Source organism: Lagopus leucura, unplaced genomic scaffold, assembly GCF_019238085.1.
Source record: "Lagopus leucura isolate 7727_CA_CO unplaced genomic scaffold, USGS_WTPT01 Super-Scaffold_100157, whole genome shotgun sequence".
Taxonomy (NCBI): domain Eukaryota; kingdom Metazoa; phylum Chordata; class Aves; order Galliformes; family Phasianidae; genus Lagopus; species Lagopus leucura.
In genome coordinates, this window is record NW_024962334.1 from 45,301,627 (window position 1) to 45,322,625 (window position 20,999).

Consider the following 20,999-nt stretch of genomic DNA (forward strand, 5'->3'; position numbering starts at 1 on the left):
AAACATTGTATTAAATTAATTCAGAGGACTGATTGGACTCTTTCACTTCAGTTTAAACCAGCTCAGTTTTCTTCTGTTTTTATGTGATTGCAAAACTTTCCCTGATTAAACAGAATTCAGATCATTGAAACAGGGTAACTAAGATGGTGCACAGAGATAATGCAGAGATAAAGCTGATTCCCTCAGTGCTGAAAAGATCACAGTTTGGATATCTTCAGGATGGAACATTTCAAGTTGGAAATTTCAAGTTTTAGGAAGCATTTCTCCTCAGAATGAGTAGTAATGCACTGACACAGGTTGCCCAGGGATGTGGTGAGGTCACGCCAAATGCGTTCCAGAACCGTGGAGATGTGGCACTGAGGACGTGGGCAGTGGGCACGGTGGGATGGGTTGGGATTGGGCTTGGGGATCTCAGCGATCTTTTCTAACCATAATGATTCTGTGATTCTATGATTCTAAGAGCTAGGGGAAGAGCTCCAAGGGTGGTCACTTGTCCCCCTTGACATTCCTCCCAGCTCTGAGGAAGATTTGGGAAGCATGTTGCCCTTTGTTTAGTGGCCATTTTAGTATATAACCAATAGAATAATAACAAACAAAGGCCAAATCTGTGTAACTAAAGTAGATATAAATCAATACTACCATTAACTAAATTATTTTCTTACCCCAAAATTCTCCATGAATATCAACGAGCTTTGGCTCAAGCCTTTAACAACCTGTAGTAGCCTTACTGTGCAAGATGAACTGGAGAGGTATTCACTGACTAACAGAAGTCACCATGCATTTCCCAAACAAAGGTGCTGAAGGTGCAAGAGAAGTCACATAAATAAAATAACAAATAATTGACACAGAAAATATTTGTTATCCTTATTTATTTAACAAAGAAACATAATAAACTTGATTTTTTTTTCCAGGTACAAACAGCTTAATATGTCCTATGATATTGGCTGATATTTTCCTTGCTCTTTTTGTAGCTTGAGTGAATCACGTGGTAGCCTTTATTGAACAAATCAACATAAAAAATGGTAGCACTCATGCTTATAGACAGTGTGGGCCAACTATTAAGTCAGTGTCTTTCTAAGTCACTGTACTGGGAGGACATATCATTGCTGAGTACAAATTGGCATCTCCATTAATAAAAACCTGCAAGTGAGGCTATCTGAAGTTTTGGAGGGGAGTTCTGCATACCATACAAAGATACCATTCTCTTTCAGCCTTAAATAAATGTTCAACAAAATTGAAAACCCAATGGAAAAGCAATCTTCCTGTTACAAAGCTTTTGAAAATAATTTACAATTCATTCTTTTTTCTAATAAAGTCGCACTGTAAACACCTATAGTTAAGACCTAATTTCATATGTATTTTTTGAATCGACAATTATTTTTTAACAGATTTTGGGTAAAGACCAGAACCAGCTATATTGCAGTGTTACTACAGGGTCTCACAGCAATGGCAATGAAATGTTCAACGCATGAGTGAAATGACCCAAGGAAGAGCTCTTCTCTCGTATGACCAGTTGCCAGCTTATCTTTGCATTGCATCCCATTCATCACAGGGCCACACTCTTATTAAGAATATAAGTTGAATGTAAGTTGCAAATAATTAAAATATTTGTAAAACAGTGATCAACACAGCATTGCTATGTGCAGGTTGACCTTTTTGTTGTTTGTTTTGAATATTATATATTGAATGATAAAAATCAGATAAGAAATCCTCTTAATTCTTAGCTTTTTTCCTTTTTTTTTTTTTATTCTGAAGCTTTGAAAGGAAAATAATTTTACCAGTTGTCAGCCAATAAATGCTTGTTCACCAGGTAATGCATGTACTATTTCCTAATTAAACAGTTTCATTATAGGCAGCAGCTCATTTCTAATGATCGATAAATCCCACTGAGAACAAAACATTTTAATCAGTAAGTCATGTCCTCTGAGTGTCAGTCACTCTACAAACTCACAATATACTTATATATGTATGGGTATACGTGTGTGTGTGTGTATGCATATAAATATAAAAATCGCATACTCTTTCTGGGTGATATGTACAGTCAGAATAAGATTACAGCATAAATACACAGGGAATCTGTATAAAGTTTCTCTAATTTGAGAAGCCTTGAGCAATTTTCTTTTTTGGGGGGAGGAGGGGGGTGAGGGGAAAGGATGGTGAGGAGGGAGGAAAGAATAAAGAGTGTTTTCACTTTAAGGAACGAAGAGTAGTTCCCTTAGGTTAGAATCTAATTACATACAAGATTTAAAGGCAACAAAATCTCCAGAGGAACAGCCCTATGTTATACACCATAGACATGGGGTTAAAAGGGCAAGAGAGCATGATTATTATAATACTTATAGAATACGTTTCATTCCCTTATAGCACTTTGCAACCAGAAAGTCTGACAACACCCCTGTGAGGTAGGTAAGTATTATTACCCCCATTTTACAGATGGGTAAACTGAGGCACAGATAGGTTCAATTATTTGCCTAAAAATCACGTAGCAAGAATCAGGAATAGACCCCAGGAATCCTGCTGGCAAATCCTCTGCATTATCCAATAGCCCACTGTCAAATGAATGCCTGAGACACCTCTCAATGAATGGAGAGAATAATTAGCCCATATTTACAGATACACAGTCATCCTCTTGACACGTTGTCTTTACACATTTTGACTTGTTTAGAGGACAGATAACAATGGCCATAGACAAAATTTGCTGTAACATGTTGCTTTAATTCTCGTTGCCAACCCCATGTGGATTTTGACACCTTTACAACCTGGGATGTAACTAAATGTCAATCACAATACACCTTAAATACATTCTTGATATCTTTGCTTTTCCAAGGTGAAAAGCACAATTACTCTTCCTTAAAGTGCAATGGCTCATTACAGAAATCTCAAGATTTTTCACAAAGTTCAACCAAACCAAGTACAATCAGTCTGAAGGTGAAAAAGAAAGAACCTGTCTGCAATGACAGAATTGTCTCTATATTCCATAGATACTTTTTTAAATTCTATCACAGCTGAAAGTTTAATAATAAATAATAAGCTATGTTAGCACATAAAACCTCTAATACTTTTCTACAGCCACGCATCCACCTTCCATTCTGTTGTCATTTCTTTGGCCTGAAGCTGATGGATGCATCAGCTGTAAATATTCCTTTGCCTGCAGGAATGAGGATGTTTCTATTTTCTAGTGGACTCTTATCATTGGTTCCTGTATTTCTTGTCCTTCCCCAGTCATCTGTACCATCTGATGAAATGAAAGATGAACGCTGAGAAGAAAGGATTCAAAACCTTAGAGGTTACACACAGATCCAGGGGTGATTCCCCTCCAACCTTATTGAACACACTGCTGCAGCCATTCCTCATGACCCAATCAGTGTTGTTATGATTAATAATACTATTTTTGGAGTAATATTGATGCACAGAGTTTCCAAAAAGGCTGCTTAGCTCAGTGTTCCTGGGAAAACATAGCCTATCCCATGCTCTTAACTCTGCCAGCATAGACGGTGCCTTGAGCACTACACACAAGTGATGCACTACTTCTATGGCAAGTTTGATTGCAGTATTCAAAGCAGATTCTTGAAACAAACTAAAAAATTAGTGCTTTTATTAACAGGTTTACAAACAGAATCCATTACTCTCTGGGTTCCTGAAGGATAAAACAAGCAATTTCTCTTATGATTTTTGTTATCATTTCCTTCTCTGTTTTTTTTCTTTTTTTTTTTCTTTCTTTCTTTCTTTTTCTGTTCCTGCTGATGAGCAGTTGCAAGTCCCAGCGGGGAGGGCTGAGTGTAATAAAGTTAAATGTTGCTAACTGAATGGTTTACTTTGCAACAACTTTCCTCTTCAAACAACCGGGATCCCGCAAATTCCTATTACCTCGACTCAGAGTTCATCATGAAGAGTGTAAGGATCATTAAATCTCCATGGAAAAAGAGACTTTTTTAAGTAAAAAAATATCAAATATAATAAATTTATGAAAGACCATTCACAACATATACAGTAAGTGTTACATTTTGCTACAGCAGCTGTGATATATTTTTTTTCTTTTTAGAATGCAAGGTCACACATTGCCATAAGTAAACACACTAATATGAGTAAGACCTTAAATGAATGTATACAGCCAGGCTTTATCTGTGGATAGATATACACTGTGTTTACTGTTTTACAGTCTAGCATATTCCTATTCACACCATTGATATAACAGCCATGACCCTGCCAAGATTCTTTCTGTGCATATATAAATATAAATATTGAGCCAAGTCAAAAAGAGCAGGGTCAGAGGTTATATGACTTATTAGACTCCTGTAGTTAAGGGTAAAAACTCCACTGTTTCTTTCGCAACTAATGTTTAATAAAAAGGCTGCTTCAATTGTTGTGTAGTTACAGCATTACATTCTGTAAACAATATTTTAAAGCATTCTAAACAGACATTTAAACAATTGATTCTTTATCTCTGTCTGGTGAGAGCAAACAATCTATGGCCTCATCACTTTTGCTCGAGTCTGTCAACTTCAGCTGGAGATTCTCGCTTGTACCTCTGGTAACGCTGTCGTAGGACGGAGGGAAGGACGTGGAGGACAGGGTTTCTGATTTGTCTATTGGCCTGCCGTAGTTTTCGTTCATCATGAATGCAATGAGACCCTCCTTCTCGGGTGCATCGTCCTCGAGGATGCTGCCATCAAAAGTTCTGTGTCGGTACAAGTAAGATGCCTGCTTCATTGAGCGCCGAAACAAATGTCTCCTGTAGGCGCGCTGGATGACGATGGCTGAGACCTCTTCTTGTTTCCGTCTGAGAGTTGTTGTTATTGGTTCGTAAGAGATCTTGGATGGATTCGCTGCCATGAACTTTTCTTCCATTTGTATTTTAAGGGCATCCATCTCCCCAGATTCTCCTAGCACCCTTTTTGTAAAAGCAAACAAAATATCCAAGCAATGGATCCTATCTCCACTGACCATGGGCAGGTCCATTGCTATGAGTTTGATTTTGTTTGGTTTTGCTATGCGCAAAGGTTCTGACAGTGCATCTGCAAAGTCTGAAAGTGCAGAATACTCAATAAACTGAGTGGCTTCAGGGTCAAACTTCTCCCAGATTTCATAGAACATATCAAAATCATCCTCACTTAGAGGCTCTGTACTTTCCTCAGTGGCTACACTGAAGTTCTCTAAAATAATGGCTATATACATGTTTACAACAATGAGAAATGATATAATGATATAAGTAACAAAGAATAAAATCCCTACAGCAGGACTTCCACAGTCTCCCTTTGAACCATTTGCATTTGGAAGGTTTGGGTCGCAATATGGTGGTCCAGTGTTCAAAATAGGATTGAGAAGACCATCCCAGCCAGCTGACGTTGTGATTTGGAAGAGACAGAGCATGCTGTTAGCAAAAGTTTGGAAGTTGAACATGTCATCAATCCCATACTCCTTCTTAACATAGGCAAAGTTAGCCATGCCAAAAATGGCATAAATGAACATGACCAGAAAAAGCAGGAGGCCAATGTTGAACAGAGCAGGTAGGGACATCATTAAGGCAAAAAGGAGAGTTCGAATTCCTTTGGCTCCCCGGATGAGTCTTAGGATCCGGCCAATTCGAGCCAAGCGAATGACTCTGAAGAGCGTGGGAGAGAAAAAGTATTTCTGAATGATGTCAGAAAGTACGGTGCCTTGAAAAGAAAAGACAAACAGCAAGTTATTACCTTGGAAATAATCCCTGATTCCCTCTAAAGAAATCGATGAGGATTACGGAAAAAAATCAATGAAAAGTTCTGCAAACTGGAAGACCTAAGATAAAGGGAATGGCATTATTGTTAGCATTTTCACGGTCTCTTAATCCATGCAAATTTTGTAGAGACACTGAGCAAAGGTGTCAATGGTAGTTACAGTTTTATAAAGGGAAAAGTCAACTATTGGGAATGAGAAACCAGAATCAGGTCAGACAGGACACAACTATCTGCAGCTTTTGGTCATGAGCCATTTATCTGGAGTACAGCTGGTGAAGAGTTTTCTGATTTGAAAATATTTTTGTTAGCAAAATGTTAGCAAGTCAACAAGTTCTGTGATTCAACACTGTGTGCTGGGTCTGTTTTCATGAGCAATAACCAAAATGGTGCAAATTCCTACTGAACATTGGCTTGGTTGCTTGCTCATTAGTTTTTCTAGTCTCCCTGATGAGCTGGGAAAGAACTAAGGGCTAAGGCTACTCTAGCAAAAAATAAGCTTGCATTCCTGTGGCTAAACTCTCTTCCCTGCAGAGGCCAGATTGTCTACTGTCAGCAGTCTCCAGATGCAGTGAGACATGGCCAGCTCATGCCATCTCATCCCCTACTTGGGAGAGGCTTTTTTGGCATGGCCCAACTCCTCCGACACTGAAACAACCTGGTAGATCATGGGACACAGCTATGGGCAACACAATGGCTCTGCTTAACTGGCTGCCATGGACATGCCCACAGCATGAAGGCTCTGATAACAGCTGTGTGACAGTGATGTTCCCTATACATTCACAGAGCTGAGAGCAGCCAAATTCACTGTGCCTACCCACAGCTCACCTGAAGAACTTTTTCACACTTATGTAATAAAAGGTGAATATCAAAATAATAGCTGTTTGCATGTGCCCTTTTCATGCGGCTTTTTTACTTCTCTGACTTAGACTGTTATGGCTGAAGTGTATGCTGCTGGTTCTGGACCATGTTTTATGCTTATGCCCATTGAAATCAGTACTGTAGTATGATACAACGACATCTGTTATCTTCATCACTGCTGTCAGAGTGTTTGAGTGTATTTAAATATTAAAAATCACTTAGAATCCAGTTCTCTGAGTGATTTTTTTTTCCCCACAAATCTTTCAACTCTCTCTAATTAAGCTTACATTCACCTTTTAAGTTTAAGTGTGTTTAAGTGCTTCTCTGCCATTCAGATTCACCTACCTACGATAGACAGAATCACAACGACAAAGTCAAAGATGTTCCAACCATTGGTGAAGTAGTAGTGTCGTAGTGCCAGCATTTTGAAGATGCACTCCCCAGTGAAGATGGCAACAAAAAGCATATTGATTTTGTGGAGGATGTTCACTTTTTCCTGACTTTGATCATCTGTTTCTACCATCATGGTAACCATGTTAAGGCAGATGAGAATCATGATGGAGACATCAAAGGCTTGTTTTGAGACAACATCAAAAATAAAACCTTGGTATTTGTTCTGGAGGAAAGAAAAGAATTGTTAGTTAGGAGATTTGAACCATGTCAAAATGATGACATGATTTTGTGATTCATCAGGAAGCAGTGGAAAATAGGCTATATACCAGCACTTCAGAAACAAGAAGATGATGATGGATAGTTGGATGATAGAGTTTTCAAACCCATTTACGCCTAGTGATTCTTGAAACTACTGAAAAAAGACACTGGATGGAGGCCATGAATTCATTCAGTGCAGACATGTGGCCACTGGAATGACTGCATATGTAAATTGGATTTTTAGTCAATACAGCAGAACAGTGGAAATTCTATACTACACAGGAAAGTAGGATTGCAAATACTGTCAAAAATCATAAAATGTAGAAGAAAAGTGGCTTTCATCTGGGAAGTGGGATAGCATTTATTCTATTAAATAAATCTCTATTACACGTTATTCAACTGAATTATGCCATTCTTACCAGCGGTCTTGGGATTGGCTTTTGAGGTTTCTTAGATCCCAACTTTTTCATTGCATTGTAATACTTTTTCTGTTCTTCTGTCATAAAGATGTCCTGGCCACCTAAGTATAGGATGAGAAAAACACTGTTATTTCCAATGAAAAGAGCCCCACTGCCTCCATCCAAAATCCAGGGCTGTATTTTCTTCTGCTGTGGGGAGATGAGGGGCTGCTACAACTCTGATTTTGTAGAATTCTCACAGAACAGTTGTGCTAATGTTAATCATGTGGATAATGTGGCAAAGCTGCTGCTTATAAATCGATCTCTTGGCCTTGTCTCAGCAGTGATCACAAGATGATGTGCAGCATATTCAATACTTATCTTTTTCTTCTGTTGGTTGAAATTGTCTATGATTACACCAATGAAGAGGTTCAGTGTGAAGAAAGACCCGAAGATGATGAAAATCACAAAGTACAGGTACATGTATAAATTACATTCCCATTCAGGCTGCTCCTCACACTGCAGAGGGAGAAGGGAAAACATGAAAATGACACCAGATCTGCACAAATCAAAATATTAATGTGGTCCAAAGAAAACTATCCATCAGCAACAAAGATTATGAAAGAGGAAAAACAATGCAACTCCCACTAGCAGAGTCAGCGCTCTCTGGTATCTGAAATGGCATGTTTAATTCAGCTCTATTTTATAATACTGTCAACAGCAATCACTCTGCCTCAAAAAGTGCAACTTCAGAATAAATCCTATAAAATGTTCTCAGTTTGAACACAGAGGGGAAAAGAATCGATGTTCTGGTTATCGCTCATCTTATATGAACTAATGGCACTTGGAAAGAAACAAAAGTAGGATCACAGCAAAATTAGATGCCACTGAAAAACACTGGATTTAGAGTGAATGTGTTTAGAATTATATCTTCTTAATAGAGACTTCAATATGTAAACCATTTTGATAACAGTGCTGACATCAGCAAGAATTTTTCCAAGGAAGAACAGTATCTGAAAAACCTGTAGCACAATCCTGGAGTCTGAAATTCACAGAGTTCTGGGTTATCATCAGCTTATCCATCTCAGATAGAATGGAGAAAGGAAAAAATCAGGATGTTTCAAAGGAGCCCAGTGGCACTATGGGTGGCTCTGGCTTTCCAAATCTTTTTCGTGCGTAAATCAACATCATGCAAAAGTGATCCTCTGTTAATGCCATGAGGTTTTTTTCAACATTTGTCCTTCCCTTCAAGGCTTGACTCCCTGTTGGTCAATTCAACCTGACTAAATCTCATTCATGAGTACTTATCTCAACATTCAACAGTAAGCGTAATCTCATGCCTTAAATTAATTAAAAGAGGGAAAGGAGACAATGCCTCCTTCCATTAAAAATACCAAAACTTAAAAAATCCCAGTGCTTCTCAAGAGGTTCCTGTAATTAAAAATTCAATTCATGGCAAATACGGCAGTCAATGGGGAGAGTGGAAGAAACAGAATAGACAATCTAGGTTTTTTGGTAGATTCAGCCTCACTCTGGAGATGCCTCTATGTGATGGGAGTTTTCCAGGACAAACGGATGAATTAATTGAATAAATCTGTGGGCTGCATTTGATTTAATTTCAGGGTCATGAGACTTCAGTGCCACCTGCAAAAAATGAAGGTCTGCAATAGGCTCAAGCAGAGTAAAATAGAACTGGCAGCCTGCATGTATTTTTGCTGCTGTTGTTAAACATCCTGAATGTGGCAAATGTCAATGGAAAAGGAAATAATCTCTTTCACTGCTGTGACCTACCTCTCGTGAATCCACTGCTGCATACATAATATCCATCCACCCTTTAAATGTGGCCTAAAAAGAAACCACAAAATACATAATTGAGCATATTAAATTAGCATATCTGGAAATGATGGTATCATCATTGTGATGACTTTCCAAAACACAGTGTTGAGTATGTATGTTCTTCGTAACTAATGAATTGCTTCTCCTTTAAAGTAAAGTGTATCCATCAGTTGATGCTCAGTTAGTCATTTAAAATCATATATAAGAACATGATATATGATGCAATTATAGGGCTAGAACAGAGGCTTTTAATGGAAGTGGGGAACATGGCAATTAAGTCTTCTGAAGCTGGAGTAGAAAATTCTTTATACTTTAACAAGCTCAAACCAGCAAGAAGCAGGACTCCATAGGGCAACTCAGAGTGCCTGTATCACACAGGTCTCAGGCCAGGGAAGGTGGATTCCATCTCTAACACTCATTCAGACTGACAAGCATTGGGTACATTTTGGGGTCCCACTGAATCTTGGATTCTGCCCTCTTAAAAAAGGGCATATAAACAGTGTAAATCGAGGCAACGTCAAAGCCTATGGGGTTGCATGAATCATTGCTGGCGTGAAAGTCACAAGGGCAATGAGCACCTGGTGTGAGCCTGGCCAAGGATAATCAGCCTGCTTCACAATTCAGGTATGCCTTTTTTAAAATATGAAAATAAAAATCAGATTTTCTAATCATTAAAAAAATACGTAAGATTTAAAAGGACAGCCTCCTTACTGAAGCCCATAATAAAAACAGAGGAGTGTCAGTTCCTAGAAGAAACACAAGTGATTTTAGTTATTCCGTAGCAAAAGCATGGCTCTTTGCTGTCAATATTTGCCTCTCATTAGACACAGACTGATACCAAACATATCTGGTTTCAGTCCGGCTCTGGTCTAAGCCACATTACCTTTATAATTGTCTGCTGGGGTTGTTTCTCATTTGACTTCTGACCTACTTAGACTTACACTGCATATAAAATCAGTGAGTAGATAACGACGCACTTTTAGATGTACTGATTTAATTGGATTTACGCTAGCATGCATGACCCACACCCAGTGTTTTTTTAAATCCTACTGACAGCTAGGCTGAATTTTCTCCATGTTGTGCAGGCATGCAATTCCAGATAACGTTATATGGAATTTAGGCAGGAATTCCCAGCAGAAACCCAGGCATTTGTGCTGAGCTGGATATATCCAGTGGTTTTAGAAACGCTCCATTATCCACTCTGTTATTAAATTAAATCCTGGAGGTAATGCTGCTATTCCCTTTTCCACTGAACACTACCAATTCAAAGGAAAATGTACCTGAGGTCAACCATGTTTATTCCTCAAGAAAGAATATATAAAATAACATATAAGAGAGTACGTTTGTTTCCATCTACCGAATAAAAAAAGATGAACCTCCTGAATCAGAACTCTATGGAAAATCTGTGCTGTGTCACAGTGTATTAGAACACACTTCAGATGTAATGTATGTACAGGAATAATCAGCTGTTATTTCTTTAAACCTGACACATTGATCTTCTTTAACTGTTCTAATATTTTCCTTTTCCACTGTTCTCTCTCTAATCTGCTGAATGATTTCCTGGTGTCATCACAGTCACTTGCAATTTCAAGCTCAAACTGCTCTTCAGGAAGAGTGGATAGGATGCAATGAGAAATCCTTTTGCTCATGGCACAAAATGATACGATCTTAGTCTATGCTTTTCTCCCACTTGCGAGGGAATGTTTCCTCTGGAGGAGCTATTTTGCCCCTCGACATGTACCACAGAAGCAAGAGACAATTGTAAGTTTGCAATGAAAACAGATGATGAAATGACCTGATGAAAATAAATATTAAGAGAATGAAGAGCAGCAATTTTCTGCTTTTTCCCAGTAGTCCAGAAGGAGGAGAAGAAAAAATCTCCCAGGCTTCTGGAAAGCTTCCCTAGGCATTTCATCTGCAGAGGGTAAGAAGTACTGAGAATTAAAGAAATACAGCACTGGGAAAAGAAATTATCTGGAATTAGTAACCACTTACACTCCGGATAAGGAAGTGACAAAATCTTCATGGGAGTGTTTGTGATATTATCCTGCCTGGAAGCTATCCAGAGAAGCACCATTTTTACTGAAACTGTCATGTGATGAGATTATCTACAGATACAATCCTGGGATGGGATTACGTTCTGTTATTTGACTGATGGTTGAAGCTGCAATGCAGAAAATGAGTGGGGAGGAGGAGAGGTGGGACGGCACTGGATGCCCTTAAACCACTGTAAAACCAAATGGTACCTTAAAATAAATCAAGCCTTCAAATTTGCCTGGGGAAACAATTTTTTTTTTCTTTTATTCTAGAAAAAGGCTGCAATACTGCAATAAAAACAACTGGTTTAGAAGACAGAAATATTGGTCCTCGCATTTCTGAAATGCTTCTTCAAGCATTCTCACTGTTGGCAGACACTTCTGAAAGCTAAGAGAGATGCCAACACTACAGCCAAATTACACGTATTCAGGATGGCTGCACCAACTCCATTTTCTTTTCTTTCTTTTTTTTTTTTTCATTCCATTCAATTTTATACAAAATATTCATCTCACATTTATTTTGCTGATGAGGAGGGCACTATTGAGCACTGGACACACCAGAGTATCTAAGACATTTGCATGGCTGCTGGGCTCTGCTCACTTTGAGAGCACTTGTGGAACTGCTGCTTGCTTCCGATCTTTGGATACACAGAGAAACCTTTATGGTTGTACCAAAATAAGGTTTGTTCAAAAGTACACTGATTTTTTGAGCATTTTGCAGCTACAGTGAGGGTAAAATGCAGCATGTTGTTTAGCAAAGCGCAAAAGATCATGTAACCTGGTAAACTTGGACACCTCCTGCTATCTTGTGATCATTCTGTAGCTGATTTACCAGCTCAGTCATGACTTCCCATCTGCCTGAAGGACTGATTTAACTCTACAGCTCCTGATTGGTGTACTGGTCTTAGAGTGCTCCCATCGTCTTTTATTCCCTATCTGGAGACCCAGAGTGACAAAGAGTAGTAGGATCTGATTGATGTAAGTCTGTTCCCATCCAAGAACAAGATCTTTTCCTCTCTCCATGAATAAGATACTTCCCTTACTTGTAGAGTAAGACTACATCTTACTTAAGTCATCTGTTGTGAGACAGTCTTCAGTGAGCCTGAGAAACTTAAAACTGGAATGACCACTTCAGTGGTATTAGTTAAGGCATCTTCAAAACAGCACTGATCCACAGTGAGGTAGGAAAAGAGCAAATGCTGTTTGGAAAAAGTTTCATGAACTTGTCAATGGCATTATCAGCAAGTTTGCCTCTAGATAGCAGAAAGCCTTAAGGGTGCTGTAGTAGCAGCTTTTCATTTCTTTCAAACGTGCTGTAGAAGTGAAGACAGAACGTCAGGCAGACTGAATTTGTTTTACATATTTCCATTTGGATTTTCAAACATATATCCAGGCATCCAAGGGTAATTCAGAGTCATTTAAAGAAGCTGAAAATGTCAACACTCAAGAGACAAGCCCCACTTAAAAGCTCATATTTTGCATCCCTGAGGGTGGTAACCAAAATGCTTATCTCATCATTACTACACAGTGTCTCAGCACACACAAAGATGCAGCACGTATCTGTTCTTTTAGGAGAGCTGCACTGTTAACTGATCCCCTGCAATTCCTACAACAGTTTGCCCATGAAATGTGAGCTCATATGGAGCATATTTGGCAAGAAGTGTCTGTAACTGACACTCCTCGGCTGGAGTCTGGCAAAAGAGATCCAGATGTTTGGGCCCATTTTCTGTGGGTGTCATCTTTACACTTTATTGTCTAAGCCTGTCGTTAGCAGCAGACAGAAGAGCTCCAGGTGCACGACGAAAGTCAAAATCAATACCCTAATGGCATCTGGCTCCTGCTCTTTCTCCTGGAGGAAGGAGCCAGCATCTGCCATAGAAGCCGAGCAAGGTTTTAAGACTCCTTCTCTCCCTGCCATAATGAGCTTGTCCAGCCTGCACAGACTCCATGGCTATGGCACTTCTTTTGTACTTCTGCAAGTTTCTGTTTAGCAAACTGTTCTGGCACTTACTTTCTGTACTTCTATACATCTGCACCTACAGCAAGTCTGCAGACAACACCAAGCTAGAGGGAAGGGATGCCATCCAGAGAGACCTGAACAGCCTTGAGAGGCAGACCCATTCCAACCTCATGAAGCTCAACAAGGCCAAACGCAAGGTCCTGCACCAGGGTCAGGGCAATCCCAAGTACAGATACATATTGGGCAGAGAATGGCTTGAGAACAGCCCTGAAGAGAAGGATTTGGGAGTGTCAGTTGATGAAGGACTCAGCATGAGCCTGCACTGTGTGCTTGCAGCCCAGAAGGCCAACCATATCCTGGGTTGCATCAAGAGAAGTGTGACCAGCAGGTCGAGGAAAGTGATTCTGGCCCTATACTCTGCCCTCGTGATACCCCACCTGGAGTACTGTGCCCAGTTCTGGAGCCCCCAACACAGGAAGGACATGGAGCTGTAGGAGCAGGTCCAGAGGAAAGCCATGAAGATGATCAGAGGGCTGGACTAGATATTAGAAAGAAATTCTTTACTGTTTACTTGGTGAGACACTGGAACAGGTTGCCCAGTCAGGCTGTGGATGTCCCCTCCTTGGAAGCATTCAAGGCCAGACTGGATGGGGCTGTGAGCAACCTGGTCTAGAGGGAGGTGTCCCTGCCTATAGCCAAGGAGCTGGAACCAGGTGACCTTAATGACCCCTCCAACCCAAGCCATTCTATGATTCTATGATTAAGTGGAAACTCTACTTCTCTGCTATCCAGTATAAGATCATAGGTTTGAAAGAAACGTGCAGGGCCAGCAAGTCCAACTTCTGTTGAAAAACAGCAGTACCAGGCTATTCCTTTGATAATAATAACACATTCCTAATGTGTTGAGCTCCAACTCATGACCAATTATGTTCATCTAGTTCTAACCCTCAGGCGTGGGCAGAGGTGCCAAAGACTGCATCAGGCAATAGATCACGTTTCCCAGAGCACCATCCATCATGGCCCTGAACACCTCCAGGGATGAGACACCATCTAGAATTTCAGTGCATATCTGATGGAAGCTGCTCAGGTCTGTGTTCATTATATTTACTTAGAGTCAGGTCTCATGAACTTGACTATTAGAGAAGTCTGAATGTCTCCTTATTTCAAGGATTCTTTAGGAAAAAAGAAATATATATATATAAGGTGTATCTTCTGATGCATTTTTATTTCACCAAAAAAAATGAGACATCTGGAATGCAGTCATGGAGGAGATAAGCTTCAGGTGAGGCACAGTATTTTAAACCTGGAAATTTTTGCTCAGCTAGATTAGGTGTCAAAGTAGAAGACAAAGAAATCACTATATAGAACGGAAAATCTAATTAAAGCTGTTCAAAGTGAGTTAATCTACCCTGCATGAGTGAGCTGAATATCATAATTACATGCAAAAGATAAAAGTGCTTGCTCTCAGTTCAACTTTATGACATGAAAAGAACCCTAAATGGCTATGCCATTCCAACCCTGCTGCTTTCCAGAGAGCATGAAAGCAAAGTCTCCATTGACAGGGGTCAAAAAATCACACACTCAAGTGTATGTGTACCAAGAACAGAAAACACAAGTATATAATAATAATCATTTCTAGAAGAAAGAGAGCTACTTCATGAAGATATTTCATGTGCCAGTGATAGAGGAAAAAAACATTTGGCAGAAAGAATATTTGCATTTGGTGATACAATAGAAGCAGAAGATAGGATAAGGGACTTGTGGGAGGTCCACATATTCTTTGAAGGACAGATGGTGGATGTCTAAGACAACTGAACTGAGCAACTGAGCACCCAGCATGCAAGATTTTATCTATGAAGTGATGAGTACCATCGCAGACACTTCAAAACAGCAACATCCATGTCCAAGGATATATAGCAAGGTATTCGTTTCACTCTTGGTACATAAAATGCAATATAGCCAGCACTTCTAACATTCATCCATTCCTTGCAATCACTAGGCTTCAGAGAAAATTAGGAGCAACAGAAATAAATATCATTATCACCACTTTACATGAGGGCCCCATGGAACTGAAACAGAAAACAATTTGCCTAAGATCACACAGCAGGCCAGTGACAAAGCATGGACAAGAGGATGGTCTCCTGTGGCTTTATCCATTAGGCTCTGCTGTCATACAGCACGTTCAGTCTTTGTGTACATAACCTTTTTATCCACGTTCTACATTTCCTGCTGAAAAAGGTCATAAAAGTGGCTCATGTTGTCTTTATAGATCAAATACTGCAGTCAGCTTTGAACCTCAACAAGATTCTTTAATATGCTTTCTCCAGTCTTGGAGAGAGACCAGAGTCTCTGGAGTTCCAACAGTCTGATCAGCACCATGTTTCACAGTTAAGTTCAAGCTGACTCATTATGTTTAGCAGGAGGAAATGAGGATGAGTATCCAGAATGAGAGCCACCGGTGTCCTTCTCAAACACCACTGACAGATTCCTCTGCAACTCCAGCTTTGTGCAGTGACTTCAGCTGAGTAACTGAAGGTGCTGGAGGTTTGTTTTTTCCTGACAAGGAAATAATGAAGGTTCAAGTGATTCAGGAAGGCCAGTGGACTCTGCCCATGTGAACAGTCCTTCCTGCACCAAGACTATTTGTTTCTGGATCTGAACTTTGCTCTGGATTGAAAAATTGGAAAAAAAAAAAAAAAAAAAAAAGTATTTAATTCACTTCAATAGTTCAATCACTTCCCAGAGGACTTACATTAGTGATGCACCAGAAACTCAGAATAAAACCAGAAGCTGCCATAAATATCTCTAGGCCAAATTAATATGCCGTATATGAATAATTTTCACTTGAGAAAAGGAATTCCCCTGATGAATAAGGCTGAGCAAAAGAAGAAGACTGCAGAGATTAACCTGATCCTATGGTGTGATGATATCAACGGGAACAAGCAACATTTGTGCATCAGATTTTACTTTCAGGTCATTGTACTTACCACTTGCAGGAGAGCCAGGTACCCAGCGCCAACGTTATCAAAGTTCACCTTAACTTTTGTCCAGTAAAATGTGCCAGAAACGTTATAGAGTATGCAGTCACTCATGTTGTTAATAATTTTAGAGTCTAAAGGCATATCTCCTTCTGTCTTATTAATGCACTTCCCAAACTTCCCAGCAAACAGGTTGACTCCCATGATGCTAAAGATGAGCCAGAAGATGAGGCAGACGAGCAGAACGTTCATGATGGAAGGGATGGCTCCCACAAGGGCATTGACCACCACCTTGAGTGAAATGCGGGAGAAAAAAAACAAAATTACTTACATTTTTTCAGAAGAAAAAAAAGTAATTTCTAGAGGGATGACATTTTTTCCCGATGCATCTTTAAATTCAGAAGCAATCTGCAAAGTCACCGTGACCTCCCAGATCCTCCTGGATAATACACTTCAGTCAGATCACTTTTAATAATCATGCAATTAATTGCAAATTACAGGGCTACATCAGTGTCTCAAATAGACCACAGAAAAAAAATCTGAAATCTTTTACTGAGCTTGGGCCTCCATACTGCTTAGGCTATGAACTCTAGCTGTGATAAATTTTGCTGCACTAAACCAAAGTCTGCTATCTGGTCAACACAAATGATTAAAACAGGGAAAGCATTATAATGTAACAAAAAGATGACTTCACGTTTTCCCATGACGTGCTGTAAAGATCCACTACACCAACCCAGGCAGAGCTGTAACTCCCAGTTTAAAACCATACATAAGAATGTAGGTAAGCAGACTCTAAGATCTTTGCCTTCTCTTTCTATATTTTTGAAACTGAAACAAGGTGATATTGGTCCACAAAAACAGAATTTTAATCAGTTGTGAATCTGATTATTGAAAATGTCAGTTTTTGCTTTTCTTGTATTATTGTCCAGCTTTCTGCCAAAGAAATAATGTACAGCATGTATAGCAGCAGCATCATTTACAATACAAAATACAAAATTACATAATAAAAATCCAGATTTGTCTTTTGTGCATTTATGAACAAAGCTAATTTTCACATAGGAAAAACTGTCTGACGTTATTTTATTTTCCTTCTATAAGGCCATTCTTAATTACTTCAATTACTGCCTTTTTCCCTCCTCCCAATCTTAACTTTCAGTTTTGAATGCTTTCCGTTCCTACTTTTATTGCTTTAAAACCAAGTTTTCTGCATTATCAAAAATGCCCAAAATTCCAAAATGCTTACTTGAAGACACTTTCAGCCTTTGTCAAAACAACTTTCAGTCGTTTTCTATGAAGGACAAAGTTTCTGTTCAATTTCCATCTGTGCCAGCACAAAGCCACAGGGCTGACGTCACATTTGCTTCTGCACCCACTTCCACCCATAACCCCATGACAGGGCACAGACAATGAGGTTCCAGCTCTGAAAGCCATGGCCATGCCTGCATCCCGCTTTTTCCCCTCTGCCGAATCACGTTCAATGACTCAGAGATAATGAAACATGACACGAGACTGGAGCAAATCCTGCAACACCTCTCCAAATGAATTATGAAGAGAGGATTTGATTCTTCCCTCGCTGCTGCTGCTCTTACACCAGCCTGATGCCATCTGCTCTCCTGGAAACGCTCCGCATTTGCACTGGGACAAGTGAGAAGACTTAAAGACCTGAATATGTGAAGGCAAGTTATTATCATAAATTCCTGCTGAAAGTTTAGCTGCTCAACTTGCCATGGAAAGGCAACATCCACAGGCTTGTTTAAGAATAGTTTTTATACCTCTTCATTTCCACCAGTGCCTGATAGGGGGAACAACTTTCTCAGTGACTTCTAGAAACTGAGCCACCTCATGCCCAAATTCATGGTGGTATAAATGCTGCACCACTTGTGCCTGGTCCCCCTCCATCCTGATTGCATGGATCGCCTTCCCAGATGAAGCTCCTTCAGATTTTAAATCCAGAAATAGATTTGCTCAATGTGTTAATCCCACCATTGCTATTGAGGCCACCAGACATATCGTAAATATTTCCAGGCCCCAGCTATAATTCCTAACCAAACTTGGGCATGGCTTTTGCAAAGATTTTTAATTTATACTGATTTTAAATGGTGGACCAAAAGGATGATGAGATTATCTACTCTTGGTATTCTTTGTTATAAGCAGGTGCCACATTTTTGTGTCAGGTTTGCTCAGCTTGAAACACTATTCACCTGCTGTTAGATATAAAATCATAGAAACACAGAATCATACAAACATGTATTCTTAGAATTAGGGAATAGTTTGAGTTAGAAGGGATCTTAAAGACTACCCAGCTCTAACCCCTGCCATGGGCAAGGATACTTCCCACCAGACCAGGATGCCCAAAGTTCCATCCAGTCTGTCCTTAAGCATCTCCACAGATGGGGCACCCAGAGCTCTCTGGGCAGCAGTGCCAGTGCCTCATTGATCTCTCTTCCTACTCCAAGCCCACCCTATTTCATTTTAAATCTGCTACTCTTGGCCCTATCATCGCACTCCATGATAAAGAGATATCCTCTCCTTTCATCCCAGTTTATGATGTGGAGGAGTTACCACTGAATACTGCTTTGAGTAATTAAAAAACAGAGCTTCTTTCTAACTGCTGTGGTTCCTTTGGATTTCTAATAATGCTAGTAGCTCTAGCTACTAGAGAAAGAGACTTTCCCATTTTTAACAGCCCAGATCCAGCGCTGTGGAGGAATTCCAGTATTCCAATGCTGCCAACCAAGGAAGCACTGCCCTTTTCCACTGTTTGTGATGTTATTTCCCTGTATACTGAAGGATTGTAATAGTCACCTCCTTTATCAGACCTGCCCAAAAGATTGTGTTGTGCTGTTTACCCCAATCCCTAAGTCCTTCTTATCTGCTGTTTTCCAAGAAACGTTCCCAGACTGACCTACTTTTCTGCTCCTGCAGTATACGATGTATGTGGTTTTATTAAAATGCATGTTGCACAACTGATCTGGTTTTCCCCGTGATCCAGATCAGTCAGTATAATTCCCTTATCTGTAATATCACTTACTACCCCGCTCACTTTGTGTCTTGTCAGCAAAGATGTTATATTTTCTTCCAGATGCTGCTAAAGTCCAGATTAAGGACAGTTCTTACTGCGACGGATCCCTCAACCTGGGACACTCATCACTGAATTTACAATGTCATCACTATTTACAATCACAATTTTCAGATCTGTCATCCATTTTAAATTAATTTGAAGTATGTTTATTTGGCTTGGTATAAACCTTGTGTTTTGATCACAACTGTCCCGTAGTATCGGATTCCACTCTGTAATCTAAAGATATTATATCAGCAGTAACAGTCATCAGCATAATTTGTAATCAAATCAAAGGACCATATCAGTTGCACAATAATTATTTCCATGAAATCATGCTAACTAGCATTAATTATGCTATTTCTTTCCTGATGTATCTTGTAGCAACCTCTCCTTGACTTTGCCCAGTATCGGTTTCACATTAAGCAGTCTATCATCATTCCACTTATCCTTTTGAAATGCTGCAATAACCTTCTTTGCTAGAAAGAGCCTTGCAGAGAATTGGAACCTCTGAAAGTAATGCCTGAGGGACAAGAGACACAGAGACACAGAGACTGTGTAATTTGGGACAGGCAGACCTCAGTTAATTTACCATGGGCTCCAGCACGGTTTGGAATGCAGTAAGTGATGGGGCAGTGGTACATGCATGACATGATAGGGAGCTGTAGTGACTTCCTAAAGTATCTTCACTACATTTCTTCACTACAACATCATTTCAGGAGAGCAGTTCTACTTTATTCACTAAAGTTGAGCTTTGCTGATACCTCTGGTATGATGAGAGGTATCATACCAAAGGCTGCTTCCAAATCACAGGTCTGAGGCCATCCATCAAACTGCTACACTGTGCCTTTGCCTCAGGATCAATTGCTTCCAAAATTCAGGTGCACCCATTTAAGTCTTTTGCTGCAGTAAGAATTTTCTTGCTCCTGCTCTCACCATACAGAAATCCTTATTTAAGAAAAAATAAATTATACTAGAGCAAACTGTTATTTTCTTATTGTCAGTGTTTGCGTCTAACATTATCATGATTTAATTCATCACTGCACTGGCAATTTTCCCGTGCATTCTGGAGCATACAAACTCCTAATAATGAAAGGTCTAACTATCCCTAGCCGTTTTAAGCGCAGTTAGACAAACTAAAACCAAAATGATTTGTTTTTCCAATAGCACGCATTGTCAATTACACTTTATGATAGTTTACAAGCTAATTCACTATCTCTGATGGCTCAGAAAGACTGAATACATTTCAGTTGCAGCAATGGTACAGGGAGGTGATCAAGCACCGGGTGGATGGCAGCTATGGATATCTTAGTGTAGATATTTGCTGGGCTGAAACAACATCATATGTCTACACCATGCAGGATGTCCAGGAAGCCAACTTCTTGCTGTTCTCAGAAAGCCTTTCAACAGAGCTGTGAACATTTTCATGTTATTTCTTTCCTATTGCAGTTTCTCATTTTTCCAGTGCTATAGGCTACTCTGCCCACTATTTTTAAGGATTGAATTCAAT

The 20,999-nt window shown here is 39.7% G+C and overlaps 1 protein-coding gene across 4 annotated transcripts in view; it reads right to left on the minus strand.

The window, feature by feature from the left end:
* Nucleotides 1-852: 852 nt before the first annotated feature.
* Nucleotides 853-20,999, minus strand: part of LOC122189528 (sodium channel protein type 5 subunit alpha-like) — a 206,878-nt gene continuing 186,731 nt past the window's right edge. For all 4 annotated transcript variants that reach the window (XM_042888790.1, XM_042888786.1, XM_042888788.1 and 1 more), the window contains exons 22-27: nt 16,441-16,722; nt 9,413-9,466; nt 8,003-8,140; nt 7,643-7,747; nt 6,918-7,188; nt 853-5,657 (exon numbers count right to left, since the gene is read on the minus strand). In XM_042888790.1, coding sequence (XP_042744724.1) covers nt 4,423-5,657; nt 6,918-7,188; nt 7,643-7,747; nt 8,003-8,140; nt 9,413-9,466; nt 16,441-16,722 — 2,085 coding nt within the window. In that variant the 3' untranslated portion in view covers nt 853-4,422. The remainder of the gene's footprint in view (nt 5,658-6,917; nt 7,189-7,642; nt 7,748-8,002; nt 8,141-9,412; nt 9,467-16,440; nt 16,723-20,999) is intronic.